The following is a 24941-nucleotide window of genomic DNA, read 5'->3' as shown; positions in this document are numbered from 1 at the left end:
GCTTCTTTCTAGCTCACCCAGAAGCAGGCTTGCCATAGATGCACATACACATTGGGCATAACATAATGGATGCTTAGTAAGTAACATGATATTTGTTAAATTTATTTGCATGTACATGTATTCATTTAGCGGACGCTTTCCTCCAGAGCAACGTACATCCCATAGAAAATACACTGTCTGCATTACATCAGCAGGAAGAGAAACTTAGATGCAGACGCGTGATTCTTAAGTACAGTTTGTTTCTTCCCACCATATGAACCGATGTTCATCACATGAGTAGACGCATAAAACGTTACCAGAATATCCAAGATTCCAAATCGCCTTCCTAGTAATCTTTTTCAAACTTTTTTTTTTTTTTTTTTTAATTTTAAAATGTGAACGATAACGAACAACGATGACTAATTTAGATAATGAGGGACAAAGCGTCGAGAGCCCATCCAGCGAGACGTTTTCCTCGCAGCATCGCGCCACGAAGCAAAGTGTCACATCCACAGGTTCGGAGCTGAGGAAAAGAGCAGGGGCTACGAGCTGCAAAACAACAGAGATCTGTATCCAAATAAATCTCAACGCATCGTGACAGCGGACGCTTACTTGACAAGTTTGGGTTTAATGATACATAAAACTCGCATGCGAAGGCCTTGAGTCCATGAATAATGCACAGAGAGATCTAACAGGAGTGACACTGTGCTAAGCTTATTAGACTGATTCAGACTGAGACTGTCTTATTGGGTGAAGACAAATGCATGCGGCATCACAGGGGTTGCTTGCAATAAGCTGACTTAATACTGCTTCCAGCCTGGGCGTAGAAAACAATGTACAAATTAAGACCTAGAAAACACGGGCGTAGTCAGAGGGGTTCGGCCTGATGCGAACCGAGCGCCGCTTCTTGAAATCGGATAATTGCCAGATGTTTAAAAAAAAAAAAAAAAAAAAAAAAAGGAAAGAAAAAAAAAAACGCTGGAAATTGACAATGCAAGTGCAATGATGTTACTTTGGAGGTAAAGACCGCAATGTCATTTCAAACTTAATGAGAGTCAAACGAGCCGCTCGTGCTACGACCGTTTCAATCACCGCCATTTTCTCTCAAGTCAGAGGGTAGCCGCAAACGAGATCGCCTCGTCTAAATGGAGATCGACCTCGGAGCACTTTTGTCTTCGCGCGTTAAAATGTTTGTCATCAAATCGAGTTCCCTCTCTCCCTCTCTCGAGCATTTCTTGGACAGGCAACTTGTCGAGGAGGGACAGCCATGGCGTGACTCAGCCACTTATTTTTTTAATTTTTTTTTTAAAAGGCTGTAATCACTGCTCACTTCTGTTGCTGGGATCAAGAGATGCTTTACTCCATCTCTTCCAGTAATTTCGGATACTAAAGCCACTGAAGCGCTTTCGTTCATTTACTTGTCAATCCCCCTCACTTCCTTTATTTACCTCATTTTCACCTTGAGGTGAGACTCTCTGCTCAACTTCGCTGTCTCAGAAAGGAAGGCGCGATTGCTTGTTCAGGAGAGCGTGAACGGATGTCAGTGGCGCTTGCTCGTGCTTTCCAACAAGGCAACCCTGTGTCTGTCAATCCAGCCACGCGCCCATTGATTCCTGGCAGATATGACCCCCCCCCGGCCAGTGGCCCCTGCAGCGCTCTTCTAAACATTCAGGTTCCAACAAGTCTGACAAGATGAGAGGAGGGTCAGTGTTTATCAAAGCACCATTTGTCTAAGCCAAGCTTGGGGAACACACACAGGAAGCCGCCAGGTCCATAACAGGGACTGTTATCCCGCGTGACGACCCAACAGTATCTGTCCTTCACAACGGTATTTTGACAGCCACCTCTCCCCCTCCTTTTGTTTCAGTTTAAAAACATGACGCTCCTGCAGAGGACGGCTGTTTACGCAGTCCAGATTTACCCTTTGTGCTTAAGTCAACAAGCAATTAACAACAAAGAGACCCGCTGCCCATTATTAAGGTCTAGAAGACAACTCTGGTGGTATACCCATCCTCCCCTCTTCCCTGAAAGAGAAGCAAAGCTGTGAAACAGCATATACACAGTTTGTTCTAGAGAGATAATTCAATACTGTGTGGAGCCGGCACCCAGATCTCATTTTAATGTGCAGGTATACAAAATTGGAAGTGCCTTTTTCCCCAATGGCTACCCCCACCCCCACAATTGATTCGACTCTCCGTAAATTCCCAAATAAGTGCACATTCTGCTTAAATTCCCACACGTTATTTTGTGCAGAAATTTAGACTCGAAAGACCCCATCCATAAATTGTAAGGTTAATTATCTTAATTACAACCTTCCCTGACTTGCTTTATGAGAGGCGAATATTTGAGAGGTTAACCACATCAGACTGCACTCTCCCACCCATTCTGAAATCCCTACAGAGAGCGTCACACCAGAGGAAAGTCGGGCTTTACTTACCCCACTTTCCATTAGGGCTGTACGCCGCATTTGTAAATTAGCCGAGTGAAATAGCCTTGATTGAACAGTCGATTCATTCGGTTTTTTCCTTTATGTTGACCTTGGTGAACTATACTCAATTAGTAGATGAATAGGCCTCCAACAAAAAGCTGGGTCTTTAACTTACTATGTTTCAATCTCTCTTACAGAGGAGCGATGTCAATGGATTTATGGAATCCAATAAGCCCCAAAGATATGAACATGTTTGGTAGATGTTTCTAGAGCCTTGCACATGTCTCTCTTGACAAGCAGACAGATTAAAATGGGAGGAACTCTTTCATCAAGCTCCAATCTTGTGGGACGAAAAGGATAAATTGTTTAGAGTTGCTCAGGAATATTCTGTCCGTCGAGGCAGGGCGCAGTTGACGTCCCCCGACCGAACTTACCTGCACATTATTCAAATGGCTGAGTGTCTGTGTGTAACGTTAATTAAAAACCAGTCCCGGAGTGCACTGTGCAGAAAAGCAGCAGCGGGCGTGTGTTTGCGGGCTGACGGTCTGGGGTTTAGCTTATTCAAGGTTTACACGTCCCAAAGAAGGTAAAAAGGGGATTTGTGTCACGTCTTGCCAAGACTGGAAGAGCAAAACAAATCCCAGAAATGATTCTTTAATATTTATACTTTTTGTCGATACAGAGGTCATAAATGACTGAATGCCACATATGAGGAAGAGGGAGCTGACCTACCGGGGCTGGACCACACCTGGCCCCAGTGATAAGTCAGCAGCGCAATGCTGTTCCTTGTTGCTGCTGCAAGCTGGGTAAAGGACTGAGACACACAAATCTGTCTTCCCTTCCAAATTGAACACCTCTTGCCTCCATCATCGCAGCAGGCCCAAGTATCTCAAGCCCAGCAGCAGACCTCAAACCCGTCGCCGACTTTATTATCCGATTTCTATCATGTCAACGGGACGGGTAGCTGCAAAGCACGCCTCCAAAGAACGGGACGGCATGAAATGTTTGCAGCCAGCTCATATCTGTATTCTGTCAAATTTCACCTCATTATAATGGTCAGCTTTTTTAGCCTGATGTACATCTGCAGGCGGCCGGGGACGCGGTGGCAGGATGTATTCGGCATCACCGTCCGCATGCGGTACACGGCCAGTACTAATGGAGCATAATGGAGCATGGCCTGGAGGAGCACGGTGTTGCTGTAGTGTCCATCATTGCCGTCGCTCCAGAAAATGGCTGAAAGCATCAGCGTCTGGGCGAACAGTGAACATCTCCCAAACTGCTGCTGGGCGCTCGTGTCCCTCCGAACACCGAACACCTTCACCACGGTCAGACTGAATGCTTGGGCACTGCCAAGCCGTAGGTTAAAATGGGTGCAAAAGTGTGTGTGTGTGTGTGTGTGTGTGTGTGTGTGTGTGCGCGCGTGTGTGCGCGCTGGGCTCGACGCACCACGCCATTCAGTGGAGACGCCGAGAACGCCTACTGTCATGTCACACCTTTCGGAGCTGTTCACCTGGCAGATGGTCCCTGTTGTTCTAGTCTAGTCCTTGCATAATGAACAAAACTGCAGGTCTGTGCAAACCTGCCATCTATCCACCGCTCGGTGCGGAAAAGAGGCGTTTTTGCACGGATGGGACTTATGAAAATAAATGGGGTGGCCCCCACATTTGTATCTTCATAGCCCGAGGAGGCCTGAAAAAGCAAACCGCGCATACAGTGCTGTCTCCCCGCAGTACAGCAAAGCCTTGGCACAGCAGCTAATGAAGAGCTCCGTTGTTCCAGCCATTGTGCAATTAAGTTCCTTGCAAAATTCCCAGAGGTGTAAGTGAGAGAAGGAGGATTCTGAACGCATCCAGTGGGCTGGCAGCAGGACGGGAGTGGGAACAGCACGTCCTCGGGGATGTTAGACTTAAAAAAGGGAAAATAAACAGGCGTGCAGCAACAGACAGTTAAAACCATTGTATTTTTGTCGTGTGTTACAATAATGAGCCTATAGCTGCTTTTGTTACTCTGGCAGATTGAGGCAGTTTAAGACAAAGGCCACATTGACTGGAATGCTATCATCTCCATGGCTGAATTTCCCTGGCACGCTTACAGCACAAACTGCGGAATATAATCTCGAAAGAGGGAGAAAAAAACCCGCTATGGAGAGAGAAAAAGGGAAAACAACATTTCAGCGAGTCACATGCAAAATTTTAAAACAACTTCAAATCGTATCTGCCCTTAACACAACATCTGATCCACAGCCAAAGCCGTCGCGGAGTAGCGGTCTGCGGGCCTCCTGCGGCGAAACGAAAACTGATTTCGGATCGCTGTCGCTGCAGCCCGTTCTCCATCTTCTGCAGGTCTTTTATATAAAAAAAAAAAATAAATAAAAAACAAAAGGCCTGCCAAAAGACTCCAGGGCATCCGCCAGCAAGGATACTCACGCTGACACACAGGACTCCAGCATTCCTCTTAAATGTGCTCTGAGATGTGTACCTCGGTGAATGCTAATTACAACCATCACTCTCTAGTCAGACGTTTACCTTTCCAACACACACACACACACAGCACTGTGTATCCATTTCACCTTTGCGATCACGGGTGGCGTGCATACACACATACACACTTATTAAATACACTGAATACACGGGATGCCTGGTTAGGTCACTGGCGAAAGTGTGACAATCGCATGACTTGTACGAAAATGACTGACAGCAACTATGAAAAAGACATGGAATGGAATGGAACAGCATTATCTCCTTTGCCTGTACTCTCGCTGATCGAGTTACCTGACCCATTATACCACGGTACAAAAGCTTCAAGTGTATAGTAATAACACACTACCGAAAAGCCCGCTTTCATTGCAGGCATAAGCTCCCGTCCCTTTCCGACAGCCTGACGGAGCCGAAATCAAGCGGCAAACCTTGCAAAGCGAGACCCACGCAGCCATACTTGAAGACGAAGGAGGAGCAGTCGGCATGCACGGCGATGCACGTGAGAACCAGAACCGAGCAGCGCAAATCTCTCAGTTTAACGGAGAACTCAGGTCACATTCTATTAATAGGCAGGTTGCATAATATGAACGAAAACACAAATCTTCTGTTCCAGGCCACTTCTGGAGCGTAAAGAGACAGGGCGACGGGCATATCGTTTTTCCACAGATTTGGAGATGCTTATGTTGTTACTGACTGGCTGCAGACATTTTTGGTGCAGTACAACACTGGGCATGTACAGATTCGAGCGCAAGAATGTGCTCAGGGACTAGTAAGAGAGTGGGCCTGGAGCAGGGGGAGGGCGTGCTGCTTTTCGGCACGCTTAATGCAACGTGACACGGTACATAACCCGAGTTCTCCTTTAGAAGCAGAGCGAAACTGCGACGGTCGCCACAAACCCGGCCGGTATCAATCTGAGTGATTTGAGAAGCCGCACATCTCGGGATCAGCGAGACAAGAGCATGCTTTGATTATAAACGTCTTCCATAATGCAGAATGCCAGACATCATTTCAAGAAAATCTGTGCCAGCAATAGATGGCAGAAGCAGGAAACAGTATCGGTTTTGATCTTTTTTTTCTGGTTATATTTATGCGGATGCAGACACAAAAGAAATATATCTGGTTACAAAAGGCACAGGTAGTTCTGAGGAATGTGCGCTTGTTACCGAAAAAAGCAGTAGAGTCTTTTATTTATTACTGTTTTTTTTTTTTTTTTTTTTTTTTTTGCCAATCTCACTCCCTACTTTGCTCTGTTTTGGTAGGAAAAAGAATTTCGTCTTCTACTCCCCAGCGGAGGATCTCTGAGGATCTCTGAGAGCTGGGGGCCGTGGGGCAGGACTTGAGACGTGGCCATGAGGAAAGATGGAAATGGAAACATGGAAACATCTCTTGTTATACAGCAGAATGGCTGTGTGGGGGGGTGGCTTTCTCCATGCACACTTCTGATATAATACACCACCTGGGTACTGCTGTGCCATTTAAAGAGTCAAGGGGCAGCAGGTAGCGTAGCACTTAAGGACCTTTAATGTGCACACCGTCAAGTTCAAGTCCCAGGAAGGGCCCTGGTGTAGTACCCTTGAGCATGGTACTTGACCTGAATTGCTCTAGTGAAATGTCCAGCTACATAAATGGGTAGCTTGTAAAACTGTGGTGGATAATATAAGCACTGGCAAAGCAACGTAATAATAAAAAAATAATGACAGGGAAGCCAGGGAAAGGGCCTTGTAGAAAAACAGGGTCAGACGTACCCCGGGTTGGTATCAAAGGAGGGACGGAACGAGTCGTTTTTAAGATCGCACGAACTGACGTGCTGGCATGCTTTCGGAGCGCTAATGAGACGTCGAGAGCATCACATTCCACAGAGCTGCGCTGACCTCAGCAGCCCAAAAGCAAAGACTCAGCTCAACAGCTCAGAGCAGAGGGAGAGCGACCGCCAGGAGACCTACCCGTCACGTTGACCTCCACCTGGCCCGAGCGCGTCCCGATGCTGTTGGTGGCGTCGCACACATAGGTGCCGGCGAGGTCATAGGTCACCGGCCCTTTGAAAAAGAGCGAGTTGTTGCGGATCTCCACGTTGGGCAAGGAGCCGTTCAGGCTACGGGGAGTAGAGGGCGACACAGGGATATGTAAGAGCTCCAGCAGAGGACGAACAGGCAGAGAAACTAAAGCTCTGCACCCAACGTTCCCCATCAAATATTGCTCGCATCCCGCACCCAGCCGAGGAAGCTTCAAGGGCCCTTGCAGCGGACGCCCTTTAGGAACACAACTGTGCAACTGCCACCTTCCACGCTTTAGGACTCAGGTTCCAATCCCATCTCCTGTTGTTGTACTCTCGAGCAATGTATTTACCCTGAATTCCTCCAGTACAATGTACACTGCTGTATAATAGGGTATATCACTGTAAAAATCTCACCATTTTCAGTTGCTTTGCAGAAAAGCATCAGCTAAGAAACTAAATGGAAATGCTGGCCCTGGCACTCATGGTTTCCTGCCTAAACCTAAGAGCAAAGGCACATCACCTGAAAAATGCACATCCTGGTAATCAGACAAGCGCGACGCCTCGACAGCTGCGTAATGTCGACGAAACCATAAGCGGGTGGCCTTTAGGGTTGTCCATGCCTGACCTCCTTTCACGGTTTAAGCGCTCGACGCAGTCCATCCCTGCCCGTCGCTTTGATCACGACACCTCGTGTTGGGGTCAGGAGCCTCTCACCTACCAGATGTCGTGCTCATCCCGGTTACTGAGATCGCTTCATTATGCACAAGCAGGGAAGGCAATAAAACGGTTATTCTTCGCAACCTCAGCCGCAAGTGATTTCCAGATGTTTTGAAATTCCATTCTGTGCCCCCCCCCACTTTGTTCACTGTTGTACAACCTTCTGTGAGGCAGGCGTCGCATTCTCATCAACTTGTACGTGAAAACGGTGATGCTGGTGATGAATCGGGAGTACGGATGTCGGACGACCTTCTTCGGACCCCGTCGGCAATTCACCGAAGTCATCTCGCTCTTTCTAACAGCTGTTACAGTTTAAGTTTGGTAACAATCTGCGATTAATTCCCCTAGCTAAATAAATACTGGGCAAATGTTCCCCTCAGCTCCTAGGTCTGTTTCCAATCCCAACAAGAGACACGGGGCTGCCAGTGTGTCGGAACACTTACGAGAAAGAAATGCATCAGTTACCGAAAGAGAGACAAAAACATTTGACAAAAAAAACGTTTAGAAAAACAAGAGAACGCAGAATACGAAAAATGATCACATGCCCCGGTAGTTATGCCTTAAAGCACTCGGAGATTAACCGATCCGTAATTAAACCCTCAACAGCAGATGTTTCCAATTTTTAATTTATAGTTTGCAAAAGGTCAATGCAACAAATAATTTTACCAAGGAATGCAAGAAGGACATTTGAAATGTCCAGCTTTCGCGGTTGCGATACGTTTCGCGGCGATGGTACCGCACTGACTGCTGCTGCTGCTGCTGCTGCTGCTAAGCATCTCACGCGGAACCTTGGCACAGATGAAAGCGTAAGTGCGAGGAGCCCCATCGCCTTGGGGCGCGCCGCAGATAGACAGACGTCCGCATAGCGCGCGGTTTTGGCCCTCCACTGTTCTCCAGCCTCGAAATGCAAAAGGAGTCGATTCTCTCCGCAGGATGATGGGGACACCGCAGTTAAATTGATCAGATGATCCAGTGAAACAGAAGCCCTGGGCGTCTTTTTATCTGCTGTCATGTGCGGAAATGTTCTGTGCCTGGATGTGCGTGTCTGTGACTCCATGCGCAAGTGGAAGAGTGTGTGCGCGTGCCCGCACGAAGGGAGCTGCAGAGAGAAGGCCTGCGATAACCTTTAAAGGGGAACCTTCAAAATGGATTTGGAGCCTCCCTCCTTTAGTTGCAGGGGCCATCTCCTCTTATCTGTCAGCACGGTGCCCTTGTCTTCCTCGATCGCAGTCTCCGCCCCCCCCTCCCATCCCCCTGCACACCCATCATAACCCTGAAATGACAAAGATACGCACTGGCCCTTTGACTGCTATTCTATCCCTACCACATAACTCAGGAACTGCTAGACATTCATTAAAGAAAAAACTAAAATTACTTTTAGTTTTTTTTTCTTTTTTCCCCCCCAATAACCAAACAAAAAGCCTATAAATTCTCATTTGCAGGGCAAGCCCGGAGAAGCGGAAATCCCGACCTTCTGCATCAGAGGTACGGGAAAAAAAGGTGGTGGGTGGAAATCATTTTAATGACATGGATAATTTTGTGATGCTTGCCGCCGCACGCTAAAGCAGGCCCGTGGGTGTCTCAAAGCCGTACGTGGGCAGGGACCTGCTGATTAGCCCTGCGGTGGCTAAGCCTGAATGAGAGGCCTCTGACCGCAAAACCATGTCTCCCCTTCTATAAAGCGCTTTTCAGAATGCAAACTGAGGTCTGGAGATACAAAGCGGGTTCTTGATGTGCTCTGCACCATCGCTGCAGCTCTGCATTCGAGCTGCCCGTCTTCGCCCTGCTACATTCTTAAGGTGGAGAGATGCTGTTTGCAGGAAAGTTTTAGCAGAGATCAAAATCCGAGCTCTCATTTATGCGCAGCGGTTTCCAGTTGTCTTTACACAGCGTGAGAGATAATTCTAGGCATGAAGGTAACAGTATCAAAAGCAAATCTAACCCAGAAATCTCTTCCTTCCATTCAAGCACCCTTACTGCATTTTTAACCACTCAGCGGCACGAAGCAATGGCATCAAAGCATCCTCGACTCAACGGTACCAGATGTAAATAGATTGCCGTTGCCTGGTCTTGTCCTCCGGCATCTCCTAAGGTGTAGCCGTTGAAGTTCTTCCTAATGAACCCATTGTATTTTTTCATACTCTGAATCATGATTACAAGATTGCGAACCAGGGATGGGTGCGAATGAGGAGGGTGAAGACAGATGTATTCCACCGCTGCTGATAAGCCCTTATGTTGTAGTGTTGCCCACACGCTACACAAAGTACAATGAGTCACGACACCTGTGTGACACATCAGCTAAGTGTTTGATCTTGCTTAAAATGTGCTGTAACACGTGACACTCACAGCTTCCACTGGTACACGGTGACCGGAGGGTTGGCGTCGGCCTTGCAGGTCAGCTGCACGTCCTGCCGGTTGAGGTACCAGTTCCCATCGAATCCCTCGATCACAACCTCGGGCTCATCTGTGGGGACGACGGAGGGACAGATCAGGTTTGTCTTCCCACAATGCCCTGAGGCCAATGGCCTTGGGTTCTTCACACCACAACGCAGTCATAGCAATATGCCAAACATCTGTTGACAGAGAGACAGAATGGAGTTCCTTCCTGCCAACAAACTGAACAAACTCACCAACGCCAGGATCCAAAACCCTGTTTAGAACTGAACAATGAACCGCTGCTGAGCACATTCACACATCTACAACGTTCCAGAAAAAAATACTAAAGGAGGCTTGAGAACCACATGGACGTCGACAATAGAGGACTGTGCTGAAATGGGAGAGCGCTGAATGGAAGGATTTCCTGTGTCACTCTGGCACTCGGGGCATGGGGAAGGGAAGGCCTCTAGGAGAAAAGACTGTTTAAACGTGACTGGAAAATGTATATTTTGGAGAGAAGTGGCCTTTTTTCACTTTCTTGCTACCGTTCTATTTATTTAACGCCTGTTCCTACTTTACTAAAAATATCTGGTTTCTGCTTCAGTAACGACATTTACATACATAAATAGGTAAGGTTTAAAGCTGTAAGCTGCGTGATCAGCTACGCGGATCAAGGACTGGCAACAGTAAGTGGAGAGCGTGATCAGAGCACGCCTCGCTCATACATTGCACCGCGAGTGGCTGTCCCCCACTGGTTTACTGGATGGGATGAGGAAGAGAAGCCTTACACTGCACGTTGAGGACCACGCTCTCGGTGATCCTCTCCTTGCGGTAGGTCACGGTGCAGGTCAGCTTCTGCTTGTGTGTCTCCCGGCTGGGCACCAGCATGTAGTTACTGCGCACTGTCACCGTGCCGTTGGCGTTGCGCGTCTCCTGGAAGGTGGCCTCGCCCTTCAGCCGAGTGTCCCAGGTGATCACGCTGGGAGGCTTGCCGTTGGCTGAGACGCAGGTGGCCACGGTCATGCGGCGCTTCTGCGGCCGCGCCACGATGATGGGTGTGGTCAGGGTCAGGCGAGTGGCAGGCTGAGCTGTCGTGGACATAATTAATATGACAAAAGAAGTGAGTCTTGAGTGTTCGATTCTGTTGTCCGTAGAGACCCGGGGAAGCACAACGTAGGGTAGGTTAGCGAGCGCACATAAAACCGTTCTTAAAGGATGCGATCTGTAAGGATACGAAATAATAATTTTGTGGAAGAAAAAGAAACGTAAACCTTCCACCCAGACATTTACATGATTTTTTTGTCATTCATTAGAAATTTACAGAAGTCCCAATGGGCAGACATTCTGGCTGCCGCTGCCCCTCGTCGCGTTTGTCAGATATTAAAGGCAACCTTTAATTTCATGGCTTCTGCAATTAATATCACCTATACCAAATTACACCTATGTAGGCAGAATATTAAAATGCCATCCAGGATAAGTCATCCACTGAGCAGTTTCTCTTGCAGAACTGCTCTCGTTTTGGTTTTCTGCAGGTAGGAGCGTTAAGAAAAGTTATCAGATGAGACGATTAGAAGAAGCTCCTTTGCAAACTCTCTGAAAACAATTTGTTTGTGTGGGGAAAAAATAAATCCTCAAAAAAAAATCGATCCTACAGCTAAAACCAATGGAGAGAAATACGTTCTACTGCATGAGATGCCAATTAGCAATTACATACACTTGGACAAAAGGCTGGCAATATTTCCATAAACAAATCGTAGCAATAACAAGGTACGATTGCTCGTGGCATGGATATTCACTGAGAGACCGTTCGTTTCATCTTGCGGGTCAATTGATCTACGGCTGCAACGCGCGGCCCTTAATGGAGACGGAGGCTTCTTGACGTGAAATAGACTTTGAGGCGAGATGGACTTGCTGCTGGGACTCCTTAACCCAACTGCCTTCCTCGCGGCTCTAATGGAAACAACAGCCGATCGGTAATTAAGTCTCAGCTAAGAGAAGACAGAGTTTTTCCATCAGTTAGCGTCATCAGTTAGTGAGACATCCATTCTCCACTCCACACTTGCCGCATTTGCAATGCGCAGGATGCGCTGAACACCACCTGTAAGATCTTGGGTGTCAGGTGTAATTAGTTATTAAATTAAACAGGCCACAGAGCGAACTTTCAAGGTTGCGAGTCAGAGCGTCGGCACAAGAACTGAGTACAGCTCGGGAAAGCACTAATCAGAAAAAAGAAAGAAAAAAAAAAAAACTTTGGATGAAGATGTTTGGCAGCATCCCGAAAAACCATATTAACATAACAAAAAGCATAAATTCAAGTGAAGTGGATGTTTTCATGTATATTTGATGAGTAAATACAGAGATGGAGGGAATCTTTTCATCTGTGCTCTGTGGGAATAAATGCATCTTCAGACGTTATATTGTTTGAGCTTTTGTTAATGTGTGTGTAATTAATTTAATTGTTTAGCATTATTGACAGTTCATGCATTTGTGATTATTAATGCTTTCATCTGATTTTGCAAGCCACAGTGAAATGGCAGTGGCAAAATGCATGGGTTACAAATCCTGCACTTATGCAACGGCTGCTGGTTAAAGCTCCAGGACAGATCCTTCTGAGTAACATAGCTGTCCTAAATTACTGCAGTAAAAAGTCCAGAAGTATAAATGGGTTACACATGCGGTTGTGCACAACTGCTAAAGAGCTGAATCATGCCATACCTGATTTTCGGACATGATTAAATCTTTTGTTCTTCCCGTAATTTGGGGAAAAACTAAATTCCAAAGGGGTGTAGTTTAGCTGCAGAGAGGATTAACTCACCAAAAACAGTGAGGTTGACCATGTTCTCCCGATTACCAGCCGGGAAGGTGGTGTACTCGCAGATGTAGGCGGCCTCGTCCGAGAGGCGCAGGTTGGAGAATGTGATCGTGGTGTCCTCCAGCGAGGGCGTGCGGTGCCGGACGGCCGGGTGCTTGAAGGCCACGCGGTCCTTGAAGGGCGGCAGCACCGACACGCCCATGGTGGGGTTGGCGATGGCCACATTCTGCTTGGTGCCGTTGAGAAACTTCTGCCAGGTGACCTGGGAGATCTTCACAGGCGGGTTGCTGTTGACAAACTGGCATCGGAGCTCTACCTGGGAGCCCACAAAGCCAGACTTAGTGGAGTCCATCTGGACGCTCTGGGCATGGCCCCCTAAGATAGAGACAAAAATTGCGTATGGCCAATTAATCGGCTTTTACAGCAGCAGTCAACATGCAAATATGTGGACCCCTTTCTGTTTCTACTTATTCTTGGGTCCTGGTAAGTAAAGAAAACCGATACAACAGTGCAGTGGACACCTATTTCAGTAGACCACAGTCATCACATTCGCATTCCCGTACTATATGCGGCGGGCCAGTTGTTTCACTCCAGCAGAACCGTGGCACAAAACCAACACAGCTCTGGCCCAAGTTCCCCCCAGCCTTTGCAGCACGCAGGTCTCACCAACCCGAAATGCATCTGTGCCAACTCGCATGCCTGCACTGGATATGACACCCAACCAACAAGGTAGAGGAGTTCCGATAAGGCTGACTAATGAAACGTTCATGCTGACATTCGCCTACAATATTTAAAGAACAGAGAGAATTAATAGGATTTGAGGAATGGTGAAACTGCATAATGTTATAAACAAATGTGTAAGCCCCAGTTCCAAACATGTGGAAGCCCAGGGTCTTACTCCTAATTTGACGGAAAGTGAGAGTGGTCTGGATTGCGCACGCAAATCACGTACAACTAGAGCGCATCGATTGCCGGTGGGTTCAACAATTCAACTGAAGGTCACCGGACCACAACAAATAGGAAAAAGCATGTTTCTCCCTCTTATTATCGCTCTCGGTTTTAGTCGCCTTAAAACCGGGACTCGTACCTTCATCAGCAGCACAAGCTTGTATCTGTACATCTGGGAGGGCGGTGTTATGGCAGCGATAACGAGTGATGGACACAACATGCTATGCAACAATATAAATAACCATATAAGGCAAACAAGCTTTGCAACAGTTTCCAGAGAAACAGGAGGCAACATGGCTTTATGAGACAGTGCTTATGTGTATTCTGTGATACCCTGTCAGACCCTCGAGCCATACAACTGCATTAGACTGTAATAAACAACCTCCTGTGCAGGTTCTCTCTCAGGAGAGCAGAGCACAAGCCACCGCCCATGCAGAAGAAGGTCGGGACCGATCTACCGGGGCAATTACACAGCCGCAGCCACCCTCAATCTTCCCTGCCAGTGGGGGGCCCGTGGAGGCCTCCAATCACAGAAGGAGGTGTGACCGGAGCTCGGGAGACCGGCCGGCTGCCCAGATCGCCCACAGTTTGCTGGAGGCGACGGGACCCTCTTTTATAGCAGGGAAAGGAACGGTGAACATCCCTAGAAGTGTTGGGCTAGTTATTACCGCAGTGTGACTTCACATCAAATCCGTTCTCATTGACACATTCCCACCTGCACCTGCTAATGTGGCTGGTTGGGTGCTGCCAGAGAGGAACCGTGCATGCAAATCAGGCGCGCACGAACAGGGGTGCACAGATAGCAGGTACGCTCATCCACCGTGTGACACGACACACCGAACACCCTGGACCGTCTAACTGACCACGCCGTGAACGTGACCCGTTGACCCAGACTGCTTCCTCTAACTGAGAACGGGAAACTGGAAACACGAACGGAATAGATTTACAACTTAACGGCTGTCACGACCCACAGCGATAATACCCCTACGGGCCAGAGGAGGCGCCACTCAGTGCCACTAGTCCAGACCCATGACATGTACCTGTCCACAATCTGGTTAGCGGGGTATAAAAGGAGCAAGCGGCGGAGGGTAGATCGCGGATTCTTAATCGGCGTTTCTATTGTGCTCTCTTAGCGATCGTTAGTTCCCTGTTTCCCAAGTTTTGTTCCATAGCTGTTTATGTTCCAGTCCCGAGTGCCTGTCCTGTCTGCTCCTGCCCTTTGTGCTCCAGTCCCGGTCCCGCGTTCCAGTCCGGGATTTCGTCCTACTCACAGATTCGGGTTTCGCCGTTCACATTTGTGCGAATGCACCGTGCGTCTCTTTGTCCCGTGTTCGTCATTTCACGTCTACGCTGTACTTTACCGTTTGGACCGTGCACTTATAAATATACTCTTCGTCTGCGTTCGTTAGGGCAACGCGCGTCCATATCGGACTTTCGTCCGGACGCTACGACGGCGTGTCACATTTGGTGCGTTTCGCGCAAAAAGCCCAGTTCTTGACGTCGTATTTTGAACGCGAAGCTACACGCCTGCAGGCGTGTGTTACATGTGAAGGTGTGTTGCCGTTAGTTTAATTTGCAGGCAGCAGCCGAAGGCCCCAAAGTCAAATCAGACGACCTTGAAAGACTGAGAGAGCTTATTAAGCACGTCTCCGCACGCGCCTGCTGATTCTCTGTACCAGAGGTACTAACGCAAATCACTCTGTTCAAATAAATTACAGCACATTCACAGCTAAATGACATTAATTTATTCATGCTGGATTTTGTTTCTGCCTTTTTTTTTTTTTTTTTCCCCCCTCGAAGCACGACCAAGCTCTGTAAGGTGGCGTTGCACCCTTCAGGAACCTCATTTCCCCAAAGATTTTCCACAGACGAGACATAAAGCCGTTTACCGAAGGCCTCAGCACTAAAAATGTGGATTCATGTAAACGAATGAGAGAATTCGTCTCCGTTCTGAAGTCTGGCTAAATCTCATTTCGGCTGTTTGCCGGAGAGACAACTGCCAGTAGCTACGAGTCCCATATTCCCACTTTATTCCCACTTAATGTCTAATTTTAAAAGCTCTTAATTTGGAAGGGGGCCGATTTAGGTGGCATTGCCCATCAAGAAACGAACATGCCAAACACTATAGAAGAGAATTTGGTTATTCCTGAAGGCTCTTCTGTTACTGAGCCAATTTAAGGCCAATGAGAAGAACAGATTTATTAAACACAGAGAGCAAAGCATATGATCCTAATTGTAAATGTTATGATTTCGACAGAAAAGTAAATGCAGCGCTCTGGTTCCTTCTGTTATGGACTTCAGTTTGCATTTTCAAAGATATAAACATTACCCCATTTACTTCAAAAATGGCACCATTAGTTGGCAGCAAAATGCACAGAATAGCTTTGCTACTAGAACAGCTGAGTGTTTTGTAATCAATAGCAAAAGGAGGAACACGGCACATTTACGGGGTCAATCGGTCAACAATCACCACTCAGTAGGAGTTTGCGGAGAAAACGTATTTATGTTTTCAGTTATTTTAAACTTGATGTAGCTCAAGTATTTTTACTTACTACAACACAGTGAAGACTCACATTAATCTCATGCTTTTCTCCAAAGCTACAAACAATGTTAAACAATTTACAATGAGTTATCTATTTATACTGCTAGGTAAATTGACTGGAGCCCTTTTAGGGTACCTTCTTCAAGGGTACTACAGCTGGAGGTGGGATTCAAACCTACACCCTCTGGATCCCAAGGCAGCAGCTATAACCATTATGACAAACTTAGCTGTAAATACAGTGAGGGACATTTGTTTAAAGGTTCTTATATGTGTTTATGTGATGAAATGTCTAAGGGTATTGAATGGGAGATTGTGCAATGTTTAAAAAAAAAAAAAAAATCACAGTACAATCTACTGAATGTAGTCCACGATGTACCCTGCCTTGCACCCTGTGCTTCCAGAACTGCAGAGTATCACAGTCCTACATTGCAAAAGTGGGTATTGCTAATTAATGAATGGAAATGTTGCAAAGCATTTTTTATTTATTACGGCTTTGAGGTTTCAGCAGAACCGAACATGCTAATAAGTGCAGGGTACTATGGATTATTCAGCTTTTATTGACTGCAGCTTAGAATTTGGATTTTTGAACTAATCGAGTTATGAACAGATTTCCGATACCAGTTGTGTTTGCAAATTGACGATCCCGTGTACAAGCAAGCAACGGCTACCGCTGCTTAATGGTAATGACAGTCTACGGGGGAGAACGGTGTCTGAATGAACAGTCGCGACGGCTAAACATAACTCGCCGCGTGCGGGCCCATTGGATCTAATTAGCTGAGCGGCTTCGTAAAGACGGTCGAGTAAAGGAGCGCAGCTTTCGAAGCAAACTCTTTGCGTTCCAGCAAACCGCGGCCCTTGTAGACCTGTACCTCGCTGCATTTTGTAGGAACCAGGTGACAATTGCTGCAGGACAAATTGATTTGATTGGGTAATTAAAAGCCGTGGCGAGGCAAGTAGCAAACACCTCTCAGGCTTGCAGGGCAAGCGCCCCCCCTCCTGCCCGGCGTTCCGGTAATGGCCCCGGTGCTGAAGTGGGACGCCAGCAGAGGCCCGAGTGGATAATGGGTGTTTAATGCAGCCTCCGCTGCCATTGAGGGACACACGTGGGAGGAGTGGATTGGCTGCCCCCCCGGGATGCTGCCTCACAGACAAGCTTGAACAGGGGGACCATTCTCTTCTGCCAAGGCCCGCTGTCAAACCCCCTCCCCCTCGGGCGGAACTGCACCCCCCTCGGCTCCGCAGCGTCGGCCACAACACTAGACCCGGTGTTTTGCTTAGAGAGCCGTGGCAAAATGCCCAGTTTATTAATTTACCGCAGTTTGGGTTCATGAGGAAGGAGGAAAAACAAAACAAGAACATACAGCGTGCGGGCAATTTGGCCGCTGATGGGCTGCAGGAACCCCGGAGCACTTTGGCCTCTACAGGTGGCTCAGAGCGGAAGCGGGTTAGAGATGGGTTCAAAACGAACGTCTTCTTTACGGCGGGGACAGCAACCGTGTTGCTGCAGCGCGCAGGAGGCTCCGAAGATGCATCGCACACCAGCATCTGTCGCCGGATCAGCTGGCTGCAACTTAACCCACTGGGCTGTGTGTGTGTGCGCGAGTGTTTAAATGTACATCGGTGGCAAGGCCTGACCGCCTTCTTCAGAGACACAAGGCTGCGGATCCCGTTTTATGTTTTATCAGCAACGATCATCCATCCCTCTCCCTCCACGCACATTTAAAGCAGCCCTAACTGAACTGAACGTACGGTCAGTATCTCCAACCACCAGGCGCACCCCCTGCGTCCCGGTCAAGGCTCCATTCCCTTCTTTCCATTATGCGCTCCTCTCGTGTACCGGACCCGCAGCGCGGCCTCCCCGGATTCCATTATCTACGCCACATTATATGTTCCTTACCAAACAACTCGATGTCGGGAACGTGTGCGATCGTTCGCCTCGCACATCCTTATCCAACCGATTACCGGAGTTTGAAGTTCAACCAGTGGCACGAGAGCCGTCTGAGACGAGGAGCGGACTCCTTTGCTCCAAACAGTGCACGTCACACCCCGTCGTCTGTATACCACACATACACTTCAGGGCCAGCTGGTGCCCAAATACACACTGCGACTTTTGGGCAACTGCAGGACATTCTGCTTCCGAAGGCTGAGTTCCATGTACAAATAAAGGGTTAAATCACCTTTGTTTTGCACCAAAGAAACATTGCATTCCCCCACCCCGCATGAATCTCTTTGTTGACAACAATCATATCCTCTTCTGTCACAAAATGTCAGATGAAATACGTGTGAAAAATCTGTAGGATGTGCGACAGCGTATTTTATGGGACTCAAGTTCACCTTTGTGAAGACAAAGAGATGCAGCCAGAGAGAGCACTCATTGTGTGTGTGTGTGTGTGTGTGTGTGTGTGTGTGTTAGGGGTGACATCCTATGTCAGCAATGGCTAACTCTTCGCAAGTGAGGGCGTTTGTGCAACACGTCGAAAAAAGGGAGACAAAGACAGTGGCTGTATGGTCGAGGAGGTGGGTGTTTCTAACCGTATCATCGCACTTTCGTTTTTTTCTGCTTTTTGCGGCGTCTCGCTAATTTGGCGTCGGAGCCTCTTTCCGAGCCAAAGTAAATGAGTCAAATCTGAAAGCGTGGCACAATTACAAAGCGTCTGGACAACGTAACTCCACGGAGCTGAGCGCCGCAGTTCCCGTGTGTTTGTGTAGGACCGTGCCAGGAGTGTCAATCGGACACTGGCACGGAGCTCCGGTGTAAATCCCAGGTCAAGAGAAGGACGAGAACCAGCTATTGTTTTTCCGGGGTGGCGAAGGGGGGTCCGACCGGTCCATACCTGCCCGACCAAGCGGATGAGATCACACCCAGCGAGGGACAACACAGGCAGCACCTGCCCTTAGCTGAGAATGTGGGACAAAGTGACACATCACAGCGGCAGGAACGAGTGCCGCTGCACACCGAACATGGAAGATAGTTACTCAATATCAATCAATACCATCTGAAGTGCTACAGAGCTGGCACGAAAAGCTCGTACGCGGAGACAGTAAAAAATCTGGAGCAATGAGACGAGTTCCAGCAAACAGCCCGGCGAACTGGCTCAAGTCACCCTCCGATTAGAGAAACGCGCGCGAAGTTACGGAACGTGTCCTCCTACCTCTCGATCGCTTAAAAAATAGGTATATTTTATAGATATACATTGTGTCTGGATTGTGCCGTGGCGGGGCAGCACATGGAGCCACTTAAAAAACGATATGGGTTTGTCATGCTGCCCTGCCGTGACACAATGCAGATCAGCGGAATGAAACCAGGTCATTGACATCTTGGCTTTACCGCACAGCCGTAATCTGCTTGATGCTTTTATCCAAATAGGCTCAGCTTACTATTTTACACAATTATATTTAATTTATAATGTTTTTTTTTTTTTACCACTGTTTCACACTATCTACACAATTCACGCATTATTCATTTCACGATTCGCGTTACATAACTTTACACATTATTGTGTCAGTTACAGTATTTGGACGAGGACTGCAGTGTGAGACCTGAAGGGCCTGGTGCTCTTCTTGGTTCTAGGCCCCTCTCATCGCAACAGTTCACGCTGCACACTCATATGAGGATAGTAAGCTAGAGCTGTGACAATTAAATGAAAAGCCACACCCACAAAATTTTTCTATTTATCTTGTTATTCTGGGGGGGGGGTATGGTGGCGCAGTGAGTTTGGCCTGTGCCTGCTCTCTGGTCGGTCTGGGGTTCGAGTCCCGCTTGGGGTGCCTTGTGATGGACTGACGTCCCATCCTGGGTGTGTCCCCTCCCCCTCCGGCCTTGCGCCCTGTGTTGCTGGGTTGGGCTCCGGTTCACCACGACCCCGCTTGGGACAAGTGGTTTCAGACTATGTGTGTGTGTGTGTGTGTGTGTGTGTGTGAGATCTTGTTACTTTACATGATCACAGATTCAACAAGAGTAAATTATCTCAGAGGTAAGAACTGGTCATAACACTTCACCACCTGGTTGTTTCACAAGCATATTAATGAGGAAATGAAACATGCTGCACGATCGAGAGGGCTAGCGATCGCTGTGACCCAACAGCTCTTGCAGTAATTATTTTAAAAATCAAGCATGCAAATGCTTTAAAAAGCATGGTGAAACTGCTGGGACTTCTCCTTTTCCCTAAACTGTATTGCAAAGCGAGTTTAACACGAAACAAGGTAGTCTTGGCACCGTGAATACCCAACAGCGCCATATGGTCTCCATTTCTAATTTTGCTCTTCTCGCGGAGCGCTGAGACCGGGCTTCCATGCAGTCGAACCCATTTGCGGGTCAGAGGGAAATCGCAGTGCACTGGGGGAGGAGGGGGTCTCCTGTTTGCTTTCAATTAACAGACAAACTCGACATGTGGCGAATGTGGTCTCCGCAGGGTCTCCTCCATCCCGGCCGTGAAACGCGATAGCGGCGGTGCGCAAGCTCTGCGGTGAAGCCCAGGTCCTGCAGCCCGAGAGAAAGCACCTCCTTCTCATAACATGCACGAAAACACACAAACGCACAAGCAGCGCCCAGTGCGAACACGCAGAACCACGCGATGCACCTAAGTCCTAACCGGACCTCATCTGCGCACGGTCGCCGGCCTCCTGATCTACTCGTCCGTGTTCCGTGGGTCCTCCGCCCGCTAAGCCTCCGAAGCACATCGCTCCTGATAATCCAGAAACTGCGCGCGCTCCATTCTCCATCGCTGCGGGTCCTGTTTCATCAGTGTGAACGCAACTGAAGAAGGTTTCATAAGCTCGTGGCAGGAACCCATTCACAATGCCTGCATCTGTGACAGGAGTCTGGTGTCAGAAAAGAAACCCAATCCAGAGCAAACCCACCACCCTGGGTCCCTCCTCCTTTTCTCCCCTTCCCTCGGTAACTGGAGAAAAAACACGGGATAAATGTGTTCCGAGACATGGATTGTCACACGAGGGTAGCCCAGAGAAGGCGCTTTCCCTTTTCTATGGCTGAGGATGTGGGGTACATTCATCTCCTGGCAGCCTTCATGTGACACATATGAAACATCCCAAACTGCGGCGTTAATAGTATTACTGCGGGCGAGCAGAACTCCACACTCGTTCTGAGTCACTCCCAGGTGGAAGCCAGGCACGGTTCGGCTCCGCAGGCCCTTTCCGCGGGGGCCTCCGCACACGAGACCGTGACGTTCTCCTTTGCCGACGCTGTTCGGCCGTCAGCGGGCCCCGGCCGTGCCGCCCTGCTGCTGCTGCCGCCGCTTCTCCGGCGCACGTGACGCCGCGGTCCTTCCAGGGCAATGAGAAACATCTGCATGCATGCAGGAGGGGGAGGGGAAGGCTAAGCTTGAAACCACAAACCGCTGGGAGGACTGGGAGATGGGGAGGACTTCAAGAAGGGGAGGGATCTGAAGCGTGCGGCGGGGGGCTGGCGTAGCAGTGCGAGCTGCAAACAATGAGCCTCTGTCCTCAGATACCGTGCTAGACAGGCGCTATGTTTACAGAAAATATTCCACGTATAATCAAATTGATCAGGGATAGAAAATAAAGGGCAGCTAAAACAAACACCCTCCTATTTCTGTGTACAGTGTGGTAAACATTACATCAGAATATCCTTAATTAACTGGATTGGATGATCACCTAATGTTAGATAATTTGCTTAATTTTCCTGTTATTTCAGGCTTATTCTTGTATGGCAGCCATCTCTCATCTCCCTTGGCGATCTTTAGATATGTGTATATAGTATGTGCACACACACGTATACAGTATATGCGGAGATCGGTGGGAGAAACACTATTACACCCCCCCCCACACACACACACACACACACACACACACACACACGAGACGAAGATTGCCTTACTTAGAGTGAGTCATGACAAAGAGAGTATTGTACCGTTGTACGAAGCGGTAACTTCACGAACGCTCCCGTCCGGAGGCTCCTGCGCCTCGATGCGTCGTCCTGCAGAGCCGCGCAACGCACACAGGTGCATACGGGAGCATGCATAATTCAGGAGTGCATTTCCGACAGCGGCGGCTCGGCCCTCGCTCCCCGAGCCTTACTCCCACGGAGAAGATCCTCGCGCAAACGTGAACCGAGCGGTTTACGGGCGTCTGCGGGTAATTGCCGAGTTCAAAACAATTTGAGGACGCCTGCATTGTACCGTGACCGGACTGCCAGCTGACGGAGCCATTAGCAGCTATCAGGAAGACACTGTAATTACCGGCATGTTTCAAAGATGTTCCGCGGTTAAACTTCAGACCGACGCGATCGCGGGCTGCGGGGCACATGCTAACAATGTCGCCGCAGAAAGAACGCTCGGGAGCAGCCTTTTTTGTGCGATGACTAAAAAGAAGTAAATATGAGAAGAAAGGAAACATCCAGCTGACAAAGGCATGACCGTGGGCTTCTACAGATCTCGGAAATGGGGAGGGTGGGCGGCGGAGGGGATGCTCACGCACTCCATTAGGCAGCTGTCGAACAGAAGTCCCTCGGCGGTGCTGGAGGGGGCTCTGGGGATGCGAGTGGACATGCAGGTAAGGTTTGGATAGAGGGTTTCAAACTCGGGCGCGGGGACAAACCAGTTGCGAGAAACCTCTCGAGGAAGCGCGTTATAATGAAACAAGTACATATTGTCTCGGGCACCTCCTCATTCCACAGCTCGGGGTCTGTTTTGGCATGTAGAATTCAGAGGCGTTATGTTTTTTTCCTTTTTTTTCTACACTCCAGAGGTCTTGGGAGTCGACTGGCATCTCTAAGGGCCCTGTGTGTGTACAAGTGTTTGCCATCCCTCACAAGCCCTCTGGGATCTAATAAAACCGACGGATTTTCCTCTCGGCGGATTACATCCTCGGTAGAGATGACAAGCGGATCCTTCCAGGTGGTCATTTGGCCCCTCAGGCTGACAACCCTCAACTTGGCTCAAGTCCTGTTGAACAACCCAACACACACACACACAGACACACACACAGCTCTGCTATAGCTTGCAGGACACGTGATGACTACAATATTGAACTTCTAGCCCAAAACCAGATCGCTTCCACCACAACCGTTCACAATCACTGCTTTCAACGTGCTAAAAATGTTCATTAAGGAAAAGAAAGGCATATAAGAGCTTACTCCATGCTAAGGAAGAACAGCATGAGTTAAAATAAGCTGGGGTCTTCATTATTACTTTATCAGCTGTGTGTTAAAGAGCTAAAAAAGGAATTATTTATTTGAAGGCAATGACTACATGATAATGAGGCCTTTCGCAGTTCCCTTTCGACAGGCAAAATACAGTGCGCTGACATGTTCCCGCAGTCACGGGGTGCTTCAACGCCTCTTAAGAACGGAAAAATATGCACTCATTTCCTAACGTATTGACTCATTGCATCGCATTGTTCGATAAAAGAATTAGAGACACGATTGCTGGTCAAGGGGACATATAAATGGATCCTAAATGGACAAGTGTGACACTTCGGGATCGGAGATTGTGGCTTATGATTTTCTCGTACGACTAGCGCAAATGTTAACTCGGGAAGGTCTTCAAAGTCCTCGTCTCCCGATGATAAAAGCCCCGGCACACCGATCGAGTGCACGGTCTACACATAACAGCGTTCCAGCTCGGCTCCAGCTCTTCACAACAGCTTGCACGTAGTACCGCGGTAACACGGCGAGGCCTAATCCTTCCTGACACAAATGGAACTCTCGTACGCGCTTTCTGGGTCAAACCGTGACATTTCCGCAGTTTCCTGTAGTCGGCGTCTTTAGACCTACTTTGATTCCGACTCGCATTTTTGCGCAAAATAGTTCATAATTAAAGAGAATGTTCGTCCCACAATGGAAGAAATGGATGATATGAATGGCTGAAAGCTAACGCCCTTCCAGTGTTTTCGTTCAGGGTTTCCATCGAAATGAGACACAAAGAGTCGCTTAGCTATTAAAGGGGAAGAAAAAAAACAACTTAGGTGCATGTCTCACTGGGGTCATACCAAAGGATTACCATCATTAAAGGCATCTTTGAAGTCCAGCTTTATGTTCCGACATGTCACCTAGAATGTTGAGTTTGATCTGCTCCAATTACACCTTCTGCAGCTCTGCACTGCACTGTGAGTGTGTGATTTTGTTTTTCCCCCCACAGAGATCCTCAGACTCCCAGGACTTACAGCCCGATGTCAGTTTCATGTCAGTAAACGGTTGCTTCTTCCAAGCTACAAAATTTGATTCATTTGTGGTTTTCTTTATGCTTCGATGTCTTTGGGACTGTCACGTCCAAGCCCACAACACAAGCAACAACACCTGACTCCGCACTAGCTCATGAGTAATCACTCACCCTATAAAGACCCTCTTCAGCTCCCGTCCCGTTGCGGAATCTCGTTTGGGACAACCGCCCTTCCTCGCGTTACTACACTCCTGCTCTGTCCACGATCTCCGGTTTTTTGACTCCTTGCTTCGTTCTCCGACCACGTCCATGGATCCTCGTTCCTGTCCCGTTCGCCCATCGACCAACCCTTCGCCCGTCCCTGGTTTCGAGAACTTGCTTCTTCCCTCAACGTCTAACGAACAACGCTGCACTTGGGTTCAGCCGTCCCGGCTCCCCGTGTTCCGCGTGACGGGGACTGTGCGAAAATGCACGACAGAAGTGAACAACAGAACAATACGGGCTGAAACCGACACATGGACATATAAT

At 48.4% G+C, this 24941-nt stretch overlaps 1 protein-coding gene across 6 annotated transcripts in view; it reads right to left on the bottom strand.

Annotated features, from left to right (window-relative positions):
* The window catches only part of nectin1b (nectin cell adhesion molecule 1b), a 142344-nt gene that overhangs the window by 77201 nt on the left and 40202 nt on the right, over positions 1-24941 (bottom strand). For 3 of the 6 annotated variants that reach the window (XM_029255695.1, XM_018764803.2, XM_029255693.1), the window contains exons 2-5: positions 12789-13160; positions 10762-11061; positions 9944-10061; positions 6828-6976 (exon numbers count right to left, since the gene is read on the bottom strand). In XM_029255695.1, the coding sequence (XP_029111528.1) occupies positions 6828-6976; positions 9944-10061; positions 10762-11061; positions 12789-13160 (939 nt within the window). Of the gene's footprint in view, positions 1-6827; positions 6977-9943; positions 10062-10761; positions 11062-12788; positions 13161-20872; positions 21001-22731; positions 22794-24584; positions 24616-24941 lie in introns of those variants that run through there. The other 3 variants (XM_029255694.1, XM_029255691.1, XM_029255692.1) reach the window with 3 other exon arrangements.

Source organism: Scleropages formosus, chromosome 10 (assembly GCF_900964775.1).
Source record: "Scleropages formosus chromosome 10, fSclFor1.1, whole genome shotgun sequence".
NCBI classification, from domain to species: domain Eukaryota; kingdom Metazoa; phylum Chordata; class Actinopteri; order Osteoglossiformes; family Osteoglossidae; genus Scleropages; species Scleropages formosus.
Note: the sequence above shows the minus strand (reverse complement) of the source record. Positions and strands in the feature narration are given on the sequence as shown.